Source organism: Parasteatoda tepidariorum, chromosome 8, assembly GCF_043381705.1.
Source record: "Parasteatoda tepidariorum isolate YZ-2023 chromosome 8, CAS_Ptep_4.0, whole genome shotgun sequence".
Classification (NCBI taxonomy): Eukaryota; Metazoa; Arthropoda; class Arachnida; order Araneae; family Theridiidae; genus Parasteatoda; species Parasteatoda tepidariorum.
The window spans coordinates 46246081-46263880 of record NC_092211.1 but is presented as its reverse complement, the minus strand read 5'-3'; the positions used below and the strand labels follow the sequence as shown (position 1 = coordinate 46263880).

At 27.1% G+C, this 17800-nt stretch overlaps 1 protein-coding gene across 1 annotated transcript in view; it reads right to left on the bottom strand.

Moving 5' to 3' along the window:
* LOC107452989 (cell adhesion molecule Dscam1-like) overlaps nt 1-17800 on the bottom strand; it is a 262770-nt gene that overhangs the window by 92673 nt on the left and 152297 nt on the right. The window contains exons 8-10 of the mRNA XM_016069635.3: nt 13351-13558; nt 11911-12110; nt 8712-8873 (exon numbers count right to left, since the gene is read on the bottom strand). Coding sequence (XP_015925121.1) covers nt 8712-8873; nt 11911-12110; nt 13351-13558 — 570 coding nt within the window. The remainder of the gene's footprint in view (nt 1-8711; nt 8874-11910; nt 12111-13350; nt 13559-17800) is intronic.

Genomic DNA, 17800 nt, shown 5'->3' with positions numbered 1-17800 from the left:
AGTTAACAGTTTGAATAGCATCATTTTGTGGATATCCAATTATTTCGATTGTATACGGTAAAACAACAATTAAATGAATTATTACTTAAGAGGTTTTTTTTTATGAAAAATTCCTAACCACTGTAAATTTGAGTTTTTTTTTCTTTCCCCTAAGTTACGTCATTTTTCTTTGAAGTTTAATTTTTAAAAGTAAGGAGCTCTAAACGAATTTTTAAAGTAAGCAGTGTAATAAATATTATGCTCATTTAAGTTCAATTGAAAATACTATGAGTCATTTTTTTTCGAACAAATTTATTCGTTTAATTTATAAAGCTTTATTTTCAAGCAATAAAAAAGGTATATTGTTTTAAATTGCCTAAATTTTTTTAAGACAAATTTCTGAAACTAAGTGAAATTAATAAATTTTTGAAGAAGACGTTAGAAGCTAAAAGATCTGGATTAAATACCCTTTTTCAAACTCAATTTTGCAAACTCTTTTGACATAAATTTGTTTAAAATCCAAACTATATATTTGTTTTGATTAGAAAAAAATAAGTATAATTTTTGTTCTACATTAATCCTAGCTTAGTATGAATTCGAATAAAAAAATTAACTAATTAACATTAACTACTTGACTTTACTTTAATATTGTTCTTACCATAAATTTTGCTCAAACATAGTTTTCTTAAGTCAAAAAGAAATAAATAATAAAAATTAATGAAAACGACAATTTTAATAAAATTACTAAAATACAGAAACATTTAAATACCTAATTTTAGGCATATTTTAAACTAATTAAATTGTATCGCTTCTGAATTATAAATAATTGCAATTAAATCAAGTATGCATTTTATGGATTTTAACTATTATGAATATAGATAGTGTATGTTATTTCCGTTATCAATATATATGTTTAGAATTTTTACCTAATTGTAAGAAATTAATATATAATCAAAAAGAAAAACATTATAAAAATTTAATATACCAGCCAGGAAAGCAAGATTGAAGACATCAAACTCTTTCAATTTTACAACAATGCAAAGTAACTGCAGTTTTTCTGCAGATTCATCAGAAAGAATACTTCTGAAACAATGACAGCATAATTACTTCAAATTTACTGCAGAATGACCACGGATTTAAAGTTTCAGTTTTTTCTAACTTTATGATTTTAAAGTGATCTCTCTTAAACTACAGTAATTTTGTAGACAATGGCTAAAAGTTTTTTCGAAACAAATTACTGAGAAATTACTTCGCATTTGCTGCAAAATAACTGCAGTGTTTTTACAGTTAAGATTGCAATACAGAAAATTTGCAGTTAACTCTAAAAAAACTACGAAATTACTTCAGTTCTGTAGAATAACCTACAGTTTATTTTCAGCTGGGATATAGGTATATAAATTCAAATTGAACTATATCTCATAATAAATATTACTTTTAATTTTGCTCCTATTTTTTACTATTAATCTATAACTATTGCAAAATTCTAATTTATTTGCCCTTTCCAATACTTTAATTAGCATTGTACTTTTAATTAAATATCAATTCTGCATTTTCAATTTTGCCTCGAAAATTGAATTTGAAGAGAAGTGGTAAGAACTTTTATGCTAGCAACAAAGGAAATATAGTTTGTATAATGTGATAAATACTTTATGAAATAAGAAGATAGTATTAATTCTGAATTCCAATTAAATAAAAGATAAAAACAGGATAAAAACAGAAAAATTCAAAATGCTGCTTAATTTTTTTAAATATAATATTTTCCACTTTTTCTTTGAATGATATATTTACAATAAAATACATTGAACACCTGAAGATTCTGATTTGAATGAATGGATGTTGCAAATGTGAACTTTCGTAAATTAAAGACAGTCAACTTTATTAATAGAAAGCAATTTAAATAACAGCAATTATAGACTGTATGAACAATAATTTCGTCAATATCTTTTATGAAAGAAGCATAGAATGATATGAAATTAATTATCCAGAAATGTTTTGTACCAAAATTATACATCAGGAAATCTAAACATGGATATAAATTTATTATACGAGGGTTGCTATTTATATTTCTGGCCTAATAATGAAAAAACAAACATGTAGGATCGAAATTGGTTTTATTGTTTTTCAAAATATTCTCCATGATGATCAATACACTTTTGCATGCGTTCGAACCAATTTTCAAAGCACTTTTTAAAGTCCGATGGAGGTAACTCCAAAACATGCGTTTTGAATGCATCAACCGCTTCTTCGGGGGTCGAAAATCGTTGTCCACGTAATTTATTTTTGATGTGTGGGAATAAGAAGAAGTCATTGGGTGCCAAATCAGGGCTGTACGGCGGATGACCCATCAGTTCGATCTTTCGCTCCGTCAGAAATGCCTTTGTTTGAGTCGATGTGTGAGAGCTCGCATTGTCATGATGAAGAATGATTCGCCTGTTCTTCTGCTTTTTTCGAATTTCTCCGATGACTTCTGGCAAACAAATGGTCGTGTACCATTCAGAATTGACCGTCCTGCGTTGCTCTAACGCCACTGTTGCCACATGACCGTTAATGCCGAAGAAACAGGCAATCATTTGTTTCGATGTGCTTCTTCCTCGAACAACTTTTGTTGGTTTTGCCTCGTCTTGGAAGACCCATACAGTTGATTGCTGTTTTGTTTCCGGCTCATATGCATAGATCCATGATTCGTCACCTGTGTAGATGTTATACACAGCCTTTGATGTACCTTGAACGTATTTTTCCAACATTTCCTTGCACCAATCGACACGAGCCTTTTTTTGAGCGTTTGTCAGATTATGCGGGATCCAACGCGAACAAATTTTTTTTACGCTCAAATGTTCATGCAATATTTTATTGATGCTAGTCATACTAATGTCCAAAGACGCCTCTATCTCACGGTATGTCACATGACGATCTTGCTTTATCAGTTCACGCACAGCATCGATCTTTTCTGGCACAACAACGGCATTTTATGTAACATAATGGGATTCGTCCTGGATCGAACATCGACCACGATTAAATTCGTTAAACCAATTTTTTACTGTGCTGTAGGATAGCGCTTTATCGCTGAATAAAGAATTAAGTTCATCGAAGCACTCATGTCTTGACAATCCACGTCGAAATTTATGAAAAATAATGGCACGAAAATGTTCACGATTCAATCCTTTTTTTTGAAAGAGAAGAACTTTTCAATTTACTGTCAACAACACAAATGAAGCTATAATGGTAAATCGTCTGCTGAATTTGTGTTTAAAAATATCAAACTTTCGATTAAAATCGTCTGCGGTCGCCTAGCAACACTTACTGTTGCCAAGGCCAGAAATATGAATAGCAACCCTAGCATTAAAATAAAATGTTAAAACTTTCATATGAAATCTGAAAAAATTCTAAAACTCTTATCAGATATAATTATGTTCGCACATGCTTTGTCAAAGATTCTAGCAGGGAATCAAATTTTTTTAATATTTCATAATCATCCACACTTAACACTTTCAATTTTAATAAATTTTTTTGACAAATAATTTAAAAGAATAGTATATTTTGTTAAAAGACGCTGAAAAACAGCTTATTTAAATGGAATGTGTATATAACACATTCAAAATGAAAGTATTATCAAAATAAAAGCAACAAAGTATATCCACTTACTGAAAAGTAAAACAGCGTCTTCTTCAGAAATACCGCTGTGAACTAAAAGTTGTTTTAATTCATCGTAATTCAAAATATTAAATGACATATTCTCCAGAAAAAAAATTAAACGTAAAATAAAAACGAAGACATAATCTATTTAGATCACAGAACATAACAATTTTATTTAGATTTATTATCGTTTGCTTTTTAAAATAAAACGGTAGAAATTCCAGCTTATATCTCGCACACAATTAAATAATAAATAAATCACTCAAGTTTGAGCTAAAGGCACTCAAATATTGCTTAATAAATACCACTCAAGTTTGAGTTAATGCAAAGCAAGAATTTCGCTAAAATAAGAATGTATTTCAGTCAGGTTGAGTTAAAAAAATTTAACTCTTTTTTGAGTAGGGGAAATAACTCTTTCATTTTAAGAGAGCAGTTACTTAATACAGTTATAGAACGAAACTCACAAATAAATACTACATATATTGACTACATATGATTTTTAAATAATTGAATATCAGTTTTTGATCAATGATAGATTTGTACTACAAAATATATAATTTGTTTCGTCCACTGGAGATGGAAATTGTCAGTAAATTGTGTTTGTTAAAATATCATAAATCTCACAATCTCTTGCGTTAAACTTTCACCATATTAGTTATAGCTGCCCTTTGTAGTGAATGCTTAGTTTTTATAAAAAATAATACATCATAACAAAAAAAAAAGAGTTTCGGTAAATAAAAGAAAAATAATTTTGGATTTATCAATAAGAAAAGGCAAGGAACGTTAAAGCTCCGATCTGTTACCCAAATGTTAATTTTTATAATATTAGTGCATGCGAGCCGAAGTCCTTTGTGAAAAATACCTTATATTAGTATTTAACTAACAAAAATATTAAAAATAAAATTTGCAATTTCATATCAAGGCTGTTTGAGTTAAGAATATGCTAGAGTTTTGTTGTTTCTCTACTGTTAATTTGTATTTTTAATGTATGCCCCACACAGCTAATTTCTTTTGCGGAAAAGGCCTTATATTGCAGTATAATTAAATAAAAGCATTAAAAGTAAAACCTATACATAATAGCAATGTTGAATATTTTTTTCTTAAGTTTGGTCAAAAATCTTATATTCGTGTAAAATCTAAAAAAAAAGGAATTTCAATTTTTAATATTTGATCTATATGCTTAAAAAATGAAAACTTTCAAAATTTTAACTTTATCGAAACATTAATAAAAAGTCCATACTAGTTTAATTCTGTGTCAATTAACATTATATGTTAAGAGGTCAATGAGCTACTATTTCTTCCTTTTACACTCTCTTAGAAATGCAGCGCTAGCAATAAGAAAAATAGATAAGAAAAATAGTAATAAGAAAAAAAGATAAATAGTAAGATAAAAATATCCGAATTAAAGCTTAAAAAATACTAATTATTAAATATTTAAATACTATTCACTAAACACTATAAATAATATATACTTACTAAATACTATAAATACTGTTACTAAATACTAAATTATTGAAATACTATTTATTAAATATTATATCTTGATAATCAAAAAATAAAAAAAATTCTAAGTTTTAAATAAATCGATACATTAAGAAAAATAATTCAATTCCATAGAGAAAAAAATTTATTAAATTAATTCTGGAGCAATTTACATTAAAAGTTAAGAGTTCAAAGAACAACTAATTCTTTCTTTCACACTCTCTTCGAAATGTAGTACTAGCAATAAAAGGAAAGAAATGATAGGTCGTAAGATAAAACCATCCCAATTAAATATGAAAAATAATGCTCGCAATTTTTTATATTTTTAAATTTTAAAACTAGTATTATGCTAGAAATCCTAACATGATTTCATTCTCAGATTGCATGCAGGAAACACTCGATCATAAAAATTTAAAAATAGGAAATTTGAAAGGCTGCCGTAATTGGTTTATCAAAAGAAAAAATGCTTTCTCTCTTAATGTTCAAACAATTTATAAATTTTACGTTGTTTTGAACAGGGAACCAACAAATTGTAAATTGAATTAGCAATTGAAAAGTAAAGGAAAAAAAGTTATTTAAACTTTAGAAATTTGCACAAAGTACGAACCGGTGACTAGCATTTTTTTCTTACTTTATGTTTCTTACATAAAAGCATTCGATTTCTTTCTCCAACACAAATGCATATCTAAAAAGGAGAAAATGTTTTTTCGAAAAATGTTTTCTAAAAACTAAGAATAAAAGCGAGAAAACTTCTTTCTATTTTTTTCAATAGTTAAAAATTAGAAGAATATTTTATGAATCCATTTTTTTTATTTCCATTTCTAAAGATAAGTGCTGTTTTAAGTAGCTTAAAAAACCTTATGACCCTCCATTATTTTTCTGGTTTTCCACTAACATCGCTCATCAATATAATGCGGCATTCCATTTACATAAAGAGAGGAAAAGTAAAAAAGCTTAACACGGAAATCAATATTTCTTATTTTGACATATATAGCACAAATAAGGCATATTTTTTGTACACTGCAACACGACCGTAAAGAATAACTCACACTGCTATTGGCTGGTATCATCTAGATAAAAAAAAATAAATAAACATCTAGAGTGATTAAAGGTTTCCGATAGTACTCTCGGTTTTTTGTTCCGAAGATGATGGTTTTCTCTTAAAATCTTACTCATCTTTATGGATAGAGAAGTCTTAGTTCTTTCCCTGTTTAGAAAAGTTTTCTATAATAGTATGGTATATTCCTGCTGGGAGAATTAATGATGGAGAATTGTGTTTTTAATAACCTTCCTTAAGTTAAATTTGGTGAAATAATTGTGAATTAAGTTAATAGGGATGAAATTGTTAATGTTTTACTTCATATGTTGCTTCAGTTAACTGTAATGTAGGTGAAAAAAAAAGTTTTTAATCACTCAAATGAGTATTTTTTGAGACATGATGTGATGAAAGGTAATTAAGCAGAAATTTTTATTACCGTTTACAGAATTCTTTCTATTGCAATATACGGCTGAAAAATTTTAATTGAACATTTTTTTAAAGAGAGCATTATATTTTCACGAAATATTATTTTTACAACCTAAAGTTTAGCATTTTTAAATAGTTTAGATTATTTCTTACTATTAATATTTTTCATTTATGTCATTGGGATATATTTTTTTAAGTAATACTTTCTTTTTACTATTTATTATTTTTTGAACATTACGTTAAGACATTGAAGTCAAATAAAATGTAATTATTGTATATTGTGCCCAAATACGATATTATAGTTCATAAAACTCATCCATACTAAGTAGCTTAATTATTTATGATTTTTCTGAAATAAATTAAGTAAAATCTGTTTTTTTATTTAAATAATTAAATGATCTAACTCATTAATGGATTCTTATAAATATGCAATAGACATTAAAAGATTTCGAAAAAAATAACCATTACAGATATTTTAACAGAGAGGGGTTTTTAAAGCACTATAAATCAAATGTCAAAGTTAGCTTTTTTATATTTTTGTTTATCTGCAGATTAAAAACAACTTTTTTAATGATACAAAATTTTATTGTTTGTTTATATGCTATTTTTGAGATTGATAGATGCCGTTTTTGATATTGATTACAGATTATCAAATCAATTAATTTGAAAAGAAATGTCAATCAAGAACTCCATAAAAGGCAACAAAAGGCTTTTTTTAGATTAAAAAATAATTGCAGATGAAATGAAAGGAATTTAAATAAAACTAGTAAACTTATTAAATCTAAGCCCCACAGGAATATTTATTTTTTTAAAAAATAAAACTGCATAAAAATCATATTTCTTGTTATCAATAGCATACTGGGCAATTAAAGATCCCTTTCACCCATAAAAAGTGCTCAACTTCCTTCATTTTATCCTTTTGAGAATTCTTCGATCTCAAAATCTTTATTTATTCAATTACGAATGAATATTTTTGAGTACCTTTCATTTAGTTTTATTCATTGCTATGGGACATAGTTACCGAATGTAAAATTTCAGGCTTTCAAGCATTTCTTAACGTTTGCAAACTTCTTGTATTGAAAATGCTTACAACCTCAAAGTTTAGAAAATAGATTTAATCCGGAAAAATTCAAGATCAGAACAGAACAAGAATTGTTCAAAAAAAATATTTGTTCCGAAATAAATAAAAGAAGAGTATTTTTAAGCATCCCGTGGGTTAATTCTGAGGAAGTATAATCCGTTTACAACTTGAAGGTTACTATAAAGTAAAAATTAATAGAAAGACCCAAGTAGTAATGATTTTAAAAATTACACCGAGGAAAAATGTGCGGTAACAGACTACCATAATAGTATTAAACATGAATTATGCAAAATTTGCTGTGTTTCTGGCTTTAAGGGAACACCAAAAAGCTCAGATTATTTTTAACTGAGTGCTTTGTTAATGATTTGGGTAAAATAAACTATTAAAAAATTATGGTTTATAATATGTAATAAAATTTAGTGATCGTAGTAAAATTAGGTAGTTTTATCACGATAATTTAGAGCATAGCATAAAAATATTGATTCGATTAAATTTAGATTTTAATTTCGTATTTTTTACTAAATGTGCAAATAAGAACTATAATTTCTCGAACTAAAATTTCCAGTAAACCGGTAACATATGAACGAAAAAATCCAAATGAATTTGCTTAAATACAGTATATTTTGGTTATATTAATCAAAATTATGTTTTCGGTTTTACCTAAAATATCATTACCATACGATGAGGCAATGTTATTAAATTATTTTCATTGTGTACAAATCGAAAAATTGTGCAATATCATACAATATTATTACACATGAATCAGGTTATTGAGAACATACAGTTATGATTTAAAAAAATGCCAAAATTTCCCAAGTAATGAACATTGATTTTTTAAAAAAAATTCAATTTAGTTAACACTTATTTAACGATTACACTTTAAACATTATGCTAAATATTTGCTTGCAAGATGACTTGTAGGGATTTTTTTTTACTCAATGAAGCATGAATATAGCACTACCAACATTTAAGCAACACTTTATTCAATTTGTATAAGATATCGGAAAGATATTATTTTTGATATTGATAACAGATTAGCCAATCAATCAAGTCGACAAGAATATAGCTCACCAAGAACTCCAAGAAAGACGTCGACAGAAGCTTTGATCCCTTCATCATTTTCCACCTGACAGCGGTACTTTCCAGCATCCTCCACAGCATCCAGACCTTGGATGAGCAAAGTTCCATTAGTGAATACCTTCTGGCGTCTTCCCAGGGGAAGTTGACGGTTGCCTACAGACACAAAAGCAAAGCAGAAATCACCGCCATATTCCTTTTTACTATCATTGATGATTGATGGGATCGGTGGAATAAATGTTTCGTCCCCTCGGGTGCCTACATTCTTTCTTCGAACATTTTTGAACAAATCTGATGACAATGAGTATGCCTCCAAAATGATTCCGTCGAAGTTATCTTTGCTAATGGATTTATTGCAATATTCAAAAAATTCTTAAAAAGAATAAAATTGTATAATTTTTTTTTGTATTTTGAATTTTAATTATCTTAAATGTTTTTTGTAATCAGTTTTGCTCAAATTATTTAATTGAATTTATTAAATGTTTTGTTCCCTTCGGACTCTAAAACTATTTTTTCAAAAATTTTTGAACAAATCTGTTTATATTAATTGATTAAAAACATCATTTTCCAAAAAAATTTACAAATTGGAAATAAAAGTTGACAAGTTTCAGGCGCTCAAAACACGCACCCTTCTTCTAGACTTGCCAGACGTGAATGACGGCAGTTACAATTCACGTCCGGAAAACCTTGAAGATGGGCATCTGTTTTTAAGAGCGTGACACTTGTCAAATGTTATTTCCAATTTTTATATTTTTTAAGCGAATGAAGTCTTAATCAAGTAATTTCTTACCGATTTAATTTCTTCGGATTATTCATTCAAATCTATTTATAGTAAGTTTGACTCAAAAATAATTTGTTTCTGAAACATTTTATCTCAAAAGAAGTCATTTCATGTTACAAAAAAATCCTTAATAATAAATTTTTCAGTAAGTTTATGGCGATATCCTTTTCAAATTTTTAGTTAACATTGTTATTTATTGTAAACAGATTTAATTACATTGTTGAACGCAATTAATTTAAAATTTCGTTCCCTCTGGTGCCGAGATTATTTTTGATGCATTTTTGAACAAATAGGAGGATAAAAAGTTTACCTTGAAAAAAAAAATTCTTCCGTTTAAGCTATTATCAGATTTTTGGGCATAAGCTTTTATAAATTTTAGACTATAGTTTTTTATTTAAATTATATTTTATTGAGTTTAATGAACGTTTTTGTTCCTATTGGTCTCTTAAATTATTTATTCGAACTATATTGTACAAATCTGTTTATAGTAAGTTTGCCTCAAATATGATTCCTTTTTTCAAGTTTGCATTTCTAAAAAAATCGTCGCATGCTATGAAAATTTTTTTGAAAATAATTTTTCCATTTTATGATTATACCATTTTTAATTATTTAGACAGTATTATTATATTAAGAAAACAGATTTAATTATATTGCTGAAATCAATTAATTTAAAATGTCATTCTATCTGGAACCGAGGTTCTTCTTGATGTATTTTTTCAACAATTATGTGGAAAATAATTTTTAGGTTTAAGCTAGGTTTAGGTTAAGATTCTTTGCATTATTCATTCAGAGAAATATGAGCACTTGTGTATTTCTTTTTTAAATTTCATAAAAATTTTATTTTTTAAAAGACGTTTTAATCGGGGAATTTAATTAAACTAACTAAATACCTTATACCCTCAGGTAACAAAATATTTCCTTCAATTATTTTCTAACAAATCTAATCATAATAAGAATGCCAAAAATTGTTCTTTCGTTAATGTTTTCCATGAAGAATTCAATATATTAACCTGACATTTTCTTAAAGGACGTATTATCACGCATTATATTTCCTTAAAAGACAAGTTATGTGCACTTTTTAAAATTTTATTCAACTTTTATTAGCAAACTAAACAGTCTACAAATAATTTATTGAACCTTAGGGTTTATTTGAAGCATATGAATTCATATTGAAATAGAATTTTTTAACATGGAAAATTTTCTTTTGAAAGTGTTACAAACGCAATAATTGACAATTTTTATTTTTTATTTTATCCAGATATATAGAAATAATTCAAGATTATAGTACTTATTTATGTTGAAAAAAAAAACAGTTTTAGATGAAAAAAATAATCAAAATTTTTTCCTTTTCTAATTTGCACGTCTAAGATCACGTTCTAAAACTCTTTTGAACTGTTTTCAAGTGATCTGAAGAAAAATAATGACTTGATGGAGTGGTATATAATAATTTATTGATTCTATAACAATTTTGAAACGTAATTTTCTCAAAATCGTATATGAAAATTAATAACATGCAAAATTAGTTAATTTGTTTTCAAGATCCCTTATGTAGCACTTTCATTGGCGGGAATTACGTAAAACATCAAAAAACTAGTAGTTTAAAAAAGTTTACAGTTAAAAATAAAGTGAGAGTGATCATTATGAGTAAAAACTATGAGAAAGATCGAAATCTAAATGGTTTGAAAATTACAATTGAATTAAAGAGAATTATATATTTGGAAGTGATTTACGTCTTTACACACTTTCAACAGTTCCAAAATTCAAATTATCCTATTTAAATTTGTTTTTGAGTTTTGATGTCCTTTTCATCAGAGCTATGATAATTAAAAATATCTTGAATATCACAATTGTTTCCGGGATGCTTTTTAATACATATGATGCTATACTGTAATAAATTCCGAATCAAATTACGGTACAAAGTACCGGCACTTTGGGTGCCTCATGCATAAAATCGATTCATCGTGTAATTTAAGGTACCACAATTTTTACAGTAATATTTATTTAATTTGAGAGAATCTATTATATTCCGGTAATTATTACTGTAAAAACTACGGCATTTCAGATTTTTCGTTCGGTAACCTATTCCAGAAAAATGGGTCAATACCAAAAAGTACTGGTACCTTAAGTGTCGGTACTTTCAACTATAATTTGACCTGGAATGTTTTACAGTGAGATTTAAAAAAAGTTGAAAATGTATTTTTCTTAAACTAAATGTTTAAGTAATTTTTTTGAGATAACCGGAAAATATCCGCTATTTATCAATAGCAAGGATGCGTAAAATTGCAAATAATACTAAATATTCCAAAAAAATGGAAATATTTCAAATGAAAGATGTAAATAAAAAGCAAAGGAAAAATAATAAATAAAATAATTTTTGTAAGTTAATTATAATTAAATTTATGGTTTATTTACCTTTCATCCAACGGATAGACTGAATTGGATAGCCGGAAACTGGGCAGTGCACAATTAAGATATCTCCTGCAACTGCAGTTCTGTTTCTGATTGGTCGTATAGAAGGTGGTCCTTTTACATGAACTATTGATGAAAAAGAGTCTACACCATATTCATTTATAGCACGACATTCATACTGTCCACCATCAGAAACTTCAACTCTACAATTGATTTTGAAATTTATTAAATTTTAGAATTGAAATTTTTTAAATTTAATAATAATAAATTTGGTAAAAAAGAACAAGAATACACACTTATTATTTTTAGATTTTTTTTGTTTGTTTCGAGGCTCAGTCGAAAAGTAAAAAGTATCATTAACAAGTTAAAAAAATGATATTAGCTGCGAGTTATAGAAATACATATTTTGGTATTAAACAAAATTATTATAACGCAAAATAAAAATTCTAACAAAAGCTAATTTGGAACTATAATGCAATATTTCTTTTTTAAATTATAAATATACGCTTAATAATCAGATTCAATAGTTAATATTAAAGAAGATCTCAAAATAAATGTGAAAATATTAAGACTAATAATTCTTTTTACAACTACTTACTAAAATCGAAACCTTACAAATATTTTGACTGACACACACTCATTAACAATCAACATTCAAAGCATAATAGCTCTTTTCAAATCTCCTACTCTAACAAAGGAAGCCTAACATGCTCAATAGAAGGAGAGAGAAAAACGTTGACGTAGATGTTTTCGTCTTTTTCCATATTGTGTACATCTTTTAGTAGGTGCTATAGAAAATGAAAGTATTCATTTTATGTTTTTGTTGTTTCATTATTATTCTCAATTAATGTAATTATGTTATTTGTGAAAAGTCATTTTTCAGTATTTTCTCATTGTTACATAGCTTTGTTAAACTACTCACACTCACTAAGTTACTTACAATAATTTTACACCAATAAATCAGGCGGCTCATTGTATTTATTTCAACTTAATTTGGTATAGAATTTCTTTTGGTCTATCAAGTAAAAATATTAGTAAATGTACATTACTCTAAGGAGAATTTATAAAAGCATTACGCAAGTTTTAAGCCTGAAAAAGTGTTTACAAGTGTTATCCTTTTTAATTATTTTTATTATTAAAATAAGGCACATGCTAGTGATGATATTTTAATAATCAAAGAAAGTGAGCAAATGCATTTTTACATACATTTTTAGATTATGCATTTCTACATACATATATTAAAAACTTTTACGTTATGATGATAAATGTAATTTAAAGAAGATATTAACAGCATTTAGGATAATATCTACTAAATATAGTTTCGCAAATAGCTCTAATTTCCATATTTATGTTTCAATCAACACCCAGAACAACAAATCACTTAATAAAGTGTATCGAGTTAAATATTATTGAAGCAATTGCGAGTAAACAGATATTACTTACCTGGTAATGTTTATGAAACTAATAACATGGCCTTCTCGACTAACGTAATCCCCAACACGAATTCTGATCGTATCTTGAACTGGAAAATCATATGAATACCAAGTTATTTGAGGAAGTGGATTGCCAACAGCAGAGCAGCGAAGAGATATGGATTCCCCTGGTTTTACAATAAGCTCTTCAAACTTACTCAGTAGAACTGGAGGCTCAGCTAAATGAAAGAAATAAAATGACGGACAATAAATTATCTGCATAAAATGATTGTGAAAATAATTTAATTAACTTGTAATGTTACAGATCAGCAGAAACCATATATCAGCAGGAAATATGCTTTATAAATTCAAATCTTTAACTTTGTCCGTTTGAATAATTGATTTTTAGAATACTGTAAGAAATCCGGAATAATTCTATGGTTAAAAGTGCTAGCACCCTGAGTGCTGCATCCGTAAAATCCATTTCTTTGTAAAATATATTTTGACTATAAAGTTTTACGACATACATTATTTTTTTTTATTACAGTGATCTTACTGTAAATATTACTGTATGAAAAATACAGTGTATCAGATTATTTATTCTTTCAAATTTTGCGTTAAAAAGTTGATTGTAAGGTAATAAGTACTGGCACCCAGAGAACCGGTGCTTTTTACTGTAATTTGATCCGGAACTGTTTACAGTGTAGTTCGTCCATATGTGCACTGTTAGAAGTTTTTCTTAGAAAAAAAAGTATGGTAAAAATTGCAAAAAAAGGTCAAAATCTGTCAAACTGTTACCGTGCCTGTGACTGCAAGGAAGCACCAAAAATTTTGGTAATATTTACAGAAGCGTTTAGCAATGATTTCAATGGTTTTAGTAAAATTAATAATAAAATGAGGTTTTATAATATGAGATAAAATTCAGTAAATGTGGTGAAATTTGGTAAATTTATCATTCCACCTTGGAGAATGGCATAAAAACATTTATTTGGTTAAAAAAACTTTTCAGTTTTGTGTTTTATACTAAATTTATGGTAACAAGAATTATAATTTTTAAGACCGGAAATTGCGAAAGATCAGTACCATATTAACGGAAAAATTAAGGAACGAAGAGTTAAAATACGCATATTTTGTTTTTATTAACCACACATTTTAACATAGTTTTTATTTTGTTTTATTAGCATAAATGTCATAAACATTCAGCACGATAATTTTGCCAGAATATTTTCTCAGTCTTGTAGCGTGATGAAATATAATTTTGTTGAAATTCGCTGCTTCCTTCATATTGCTCTAAATTAATGCTGAATAATACTTAAATGTAAAAGGAAGCATTATGTTCAAAAATATTTTAATGGTGCCACCAATTTACTCTGTATTATGAATTAAAGTTCTGATATTATGATTTGTCAATGATATAATTTTTCTGAGTGTGTATGTTATTGTTACTGCGTTAAAGAGGTTACTATACATTATATGTTCAGGCCTCTATCAACTTTTACTCTGTATTTATTTTATTTCATTTATTTATTATTTACTTTTTTAAATTTATTAAATAAAAAATTAAATGAATTAAAATTTTAAAAATAAATTAAGAAACAATTTAAAAAATAATAGAATTTCCTTGCACCCCGCTAACCAAAAAGAAATGTATTAGGAATAATTACGTAAGAATGAAATACAAGTTTACGCATGCGTAGCTATTATATATATAAAATTTAGTTTACTAAATAAAGCAAAATTTTCTTATTTTAATTAAAATATCCATTCTTATTAGTTATTATTTAAAATAAATATCAATTCAAATGAGCTAAGATGATTTCGAGTTAACTATAATAACTGGTTATACAAATACTTTTAATTGAGTGTGATCAGCTACAATAGAAAACGCGATGGTTTTTAATAAATTTTATAGTTCTTTTGATAGTATGCAGAATAATCTGCACAAATTATGAATAGTCAATAATATAAAGTTGCAGTATTTTATTAAAGCATTTTCGTTAGTAAACACAAAAATCAGCTATATTTGATATTCATACTAGCAAATTTATAATCTTAACACGCATCTGTTTCTTCATGCGCTGTGTGAGTAAATAAACAGTTTATGCTCAAATCGTGCACAAACAGTTTATTCGTGGTGTTTAGTATACTATAGTGGGCATAAAAAGAATCAGGATTAATGTTTTATGTCAGAAAAATTAGCTTCCAGTTTTACATACCCTTACATAAGCCTTATTTTGACCTCAAATTTCACATGATTAAATTTAATGTGATGTAGACAAAAAAAATTAGTTTACTTGATTAGATCAGAAATGGGATACCTGCAAGTGACATAGTGAGGGTATCTCGATCATGATTAGCTATTGAAACAGGACATTTGCTTACGTTAGCAACTGTTTTTTTCCATTATGTTTCGAGTAAGCCAATCCCGTCAAGTATCACTTCTCTTAAATGACGCATTCTATATTCTTTCACAGTGATTTTAAACATATATTTTTTACTTTTTACTTAACACAACGACAAGGACGAAGTAAGCCATGTGGAACATCAAAAAACTTAGAATGCATCGGAGCTGCCAGGCTCACAAAACAAAAATATATCACGTTTACAATAAAACGAATAAATAAATAAATCGAAGTTTAAAAGACATAGACAAGAGAGAATTATATTTCAACAAATTTGATTAGCAATATGGAGATGTATTTAACAAGTTTCATGTTAATTAACATTCTAACTTATGTGCAGAAACTTAACTCTACTTTAACACGCCATCTTGTTTATAAACAATCTAATGGCGCTGAGGTCATGGTAATGTTTCTATGTTTCAGTGATCGTCTTCTTCTACAGCTGCAAATACCCAATTACATGCTAGCATCCGAATAGGACAACCTGGATTTGAATTTTAACGATGACTAGTTGATTTTCAAAATTCATTTTGCACAGATCAGAGCGTTTATGCTCAGATCAGAGAGTTACGCAAAATATCCCCTTAGATTAGGGATTCGAGTTTTTTGGTCATTGGGTGTACTGTGAGAGGTGTCAAGTTTTGTCATTCACGTAATGCAATAAGTGTGGGTTACTTTGCAAAGTACTTGTTAAGTTTATTTGAATGATTTAGCTCTTTGTTTCTTTGCCTTCTGAGTTTGGTTCACAAGTCGCTCATTTCATGTAAATAGGTTGTTCAAAGCGTATTACATAAGTTTTTTTATTCTATTCTAATTTAATTATTTGTTTTAAATTTTGAATATTTTGTCAGATAAAACAAGTTATTAATTAATGATTTTGTTACGAAAAATGCGATTTAATAACCTATATTTAATAATTTTACTAATACTTCATATTTTGTATATTACTCAAAGAAAACACAATTATTCAAATTAAAAATGAAATAACTTAAAAGTCATAAATTAAAGAAATTAGGGATTATACTTCTTTGCAGTTTTTCTAAATGAATTTATGTTCAGACATTATAAATTTAATTTTAAGTCCTTATAACGATTTTATTTTGTCGCGAGCTTAGGTAATCTTTTCATTGGTAAGAAAAATAAACTATACGTGCATTTAATTATTTCTAAATATGAAATAAATAACATAAGAAATGAAATAAAATGTGATAAATAACTTAATCATCGATACATTTTTAAGCAGCGATTTAAAATTGATCGAATATTTGCAAATTTAAATATAAAAAGTAATTAAACATAATTAAATTTACACGTTTTGAAATAAAATGTTATACGCATTAAAGAGCATTTTGAAAAACTTAGATTGTAATCTTAGTAAATTTAGATTAATAAACTTGGATTATAAAAATTCAGATTGTAATTAGCAAAGTGTTAGACAATTATTTGATTAATTTTATGCAAATTACTACAAAGAAAACAGTTAACAAAAAGTTGAATAAATAACAGCATAAACACGACCACCTGAAGCTATTTGCATTGTTATTCTATCTCCCGTTCATTCGGCTCACTTCATTGATTTTAATGCTACGTTAGGAAACTGTGGCCTAATTAAGTTGGTATTAACAATAATTCTGTTTGCAGAAAATGAGTTGTTAAGTTACTTAAGTGTAATTAGCTCTTTAGCAAAGGAATAAATTATTTAAAATTGGTAGCTGAAAAGCTATATAATGCACTTAATGGTAATGTTTTAAAGCTAATCTTTAGAGGTTACTGTGCATAAAAGACAGTAGCTTTCGAAATTTATTTGATAATATCTAATTATAAGATTCATTTCAATCTTATAATATTTATAGCTGCGAAATTATGTGCATATATACATAAGCTGACATAAAACGAGACCTCTTTTGTGATCTGAGTACGATAAAAGTATATCTTCAGACTGTTTCTTGCTGCTCAAATTTCACGAAGAAAGAAATTATGGTAAAATTACAGCACTATATGACAAAGACATTTCTGGTAAAAAAAAACATTGTAATTCTAGTCATTAAAACCAAAATATGTGGTATTTAAACCATTCTT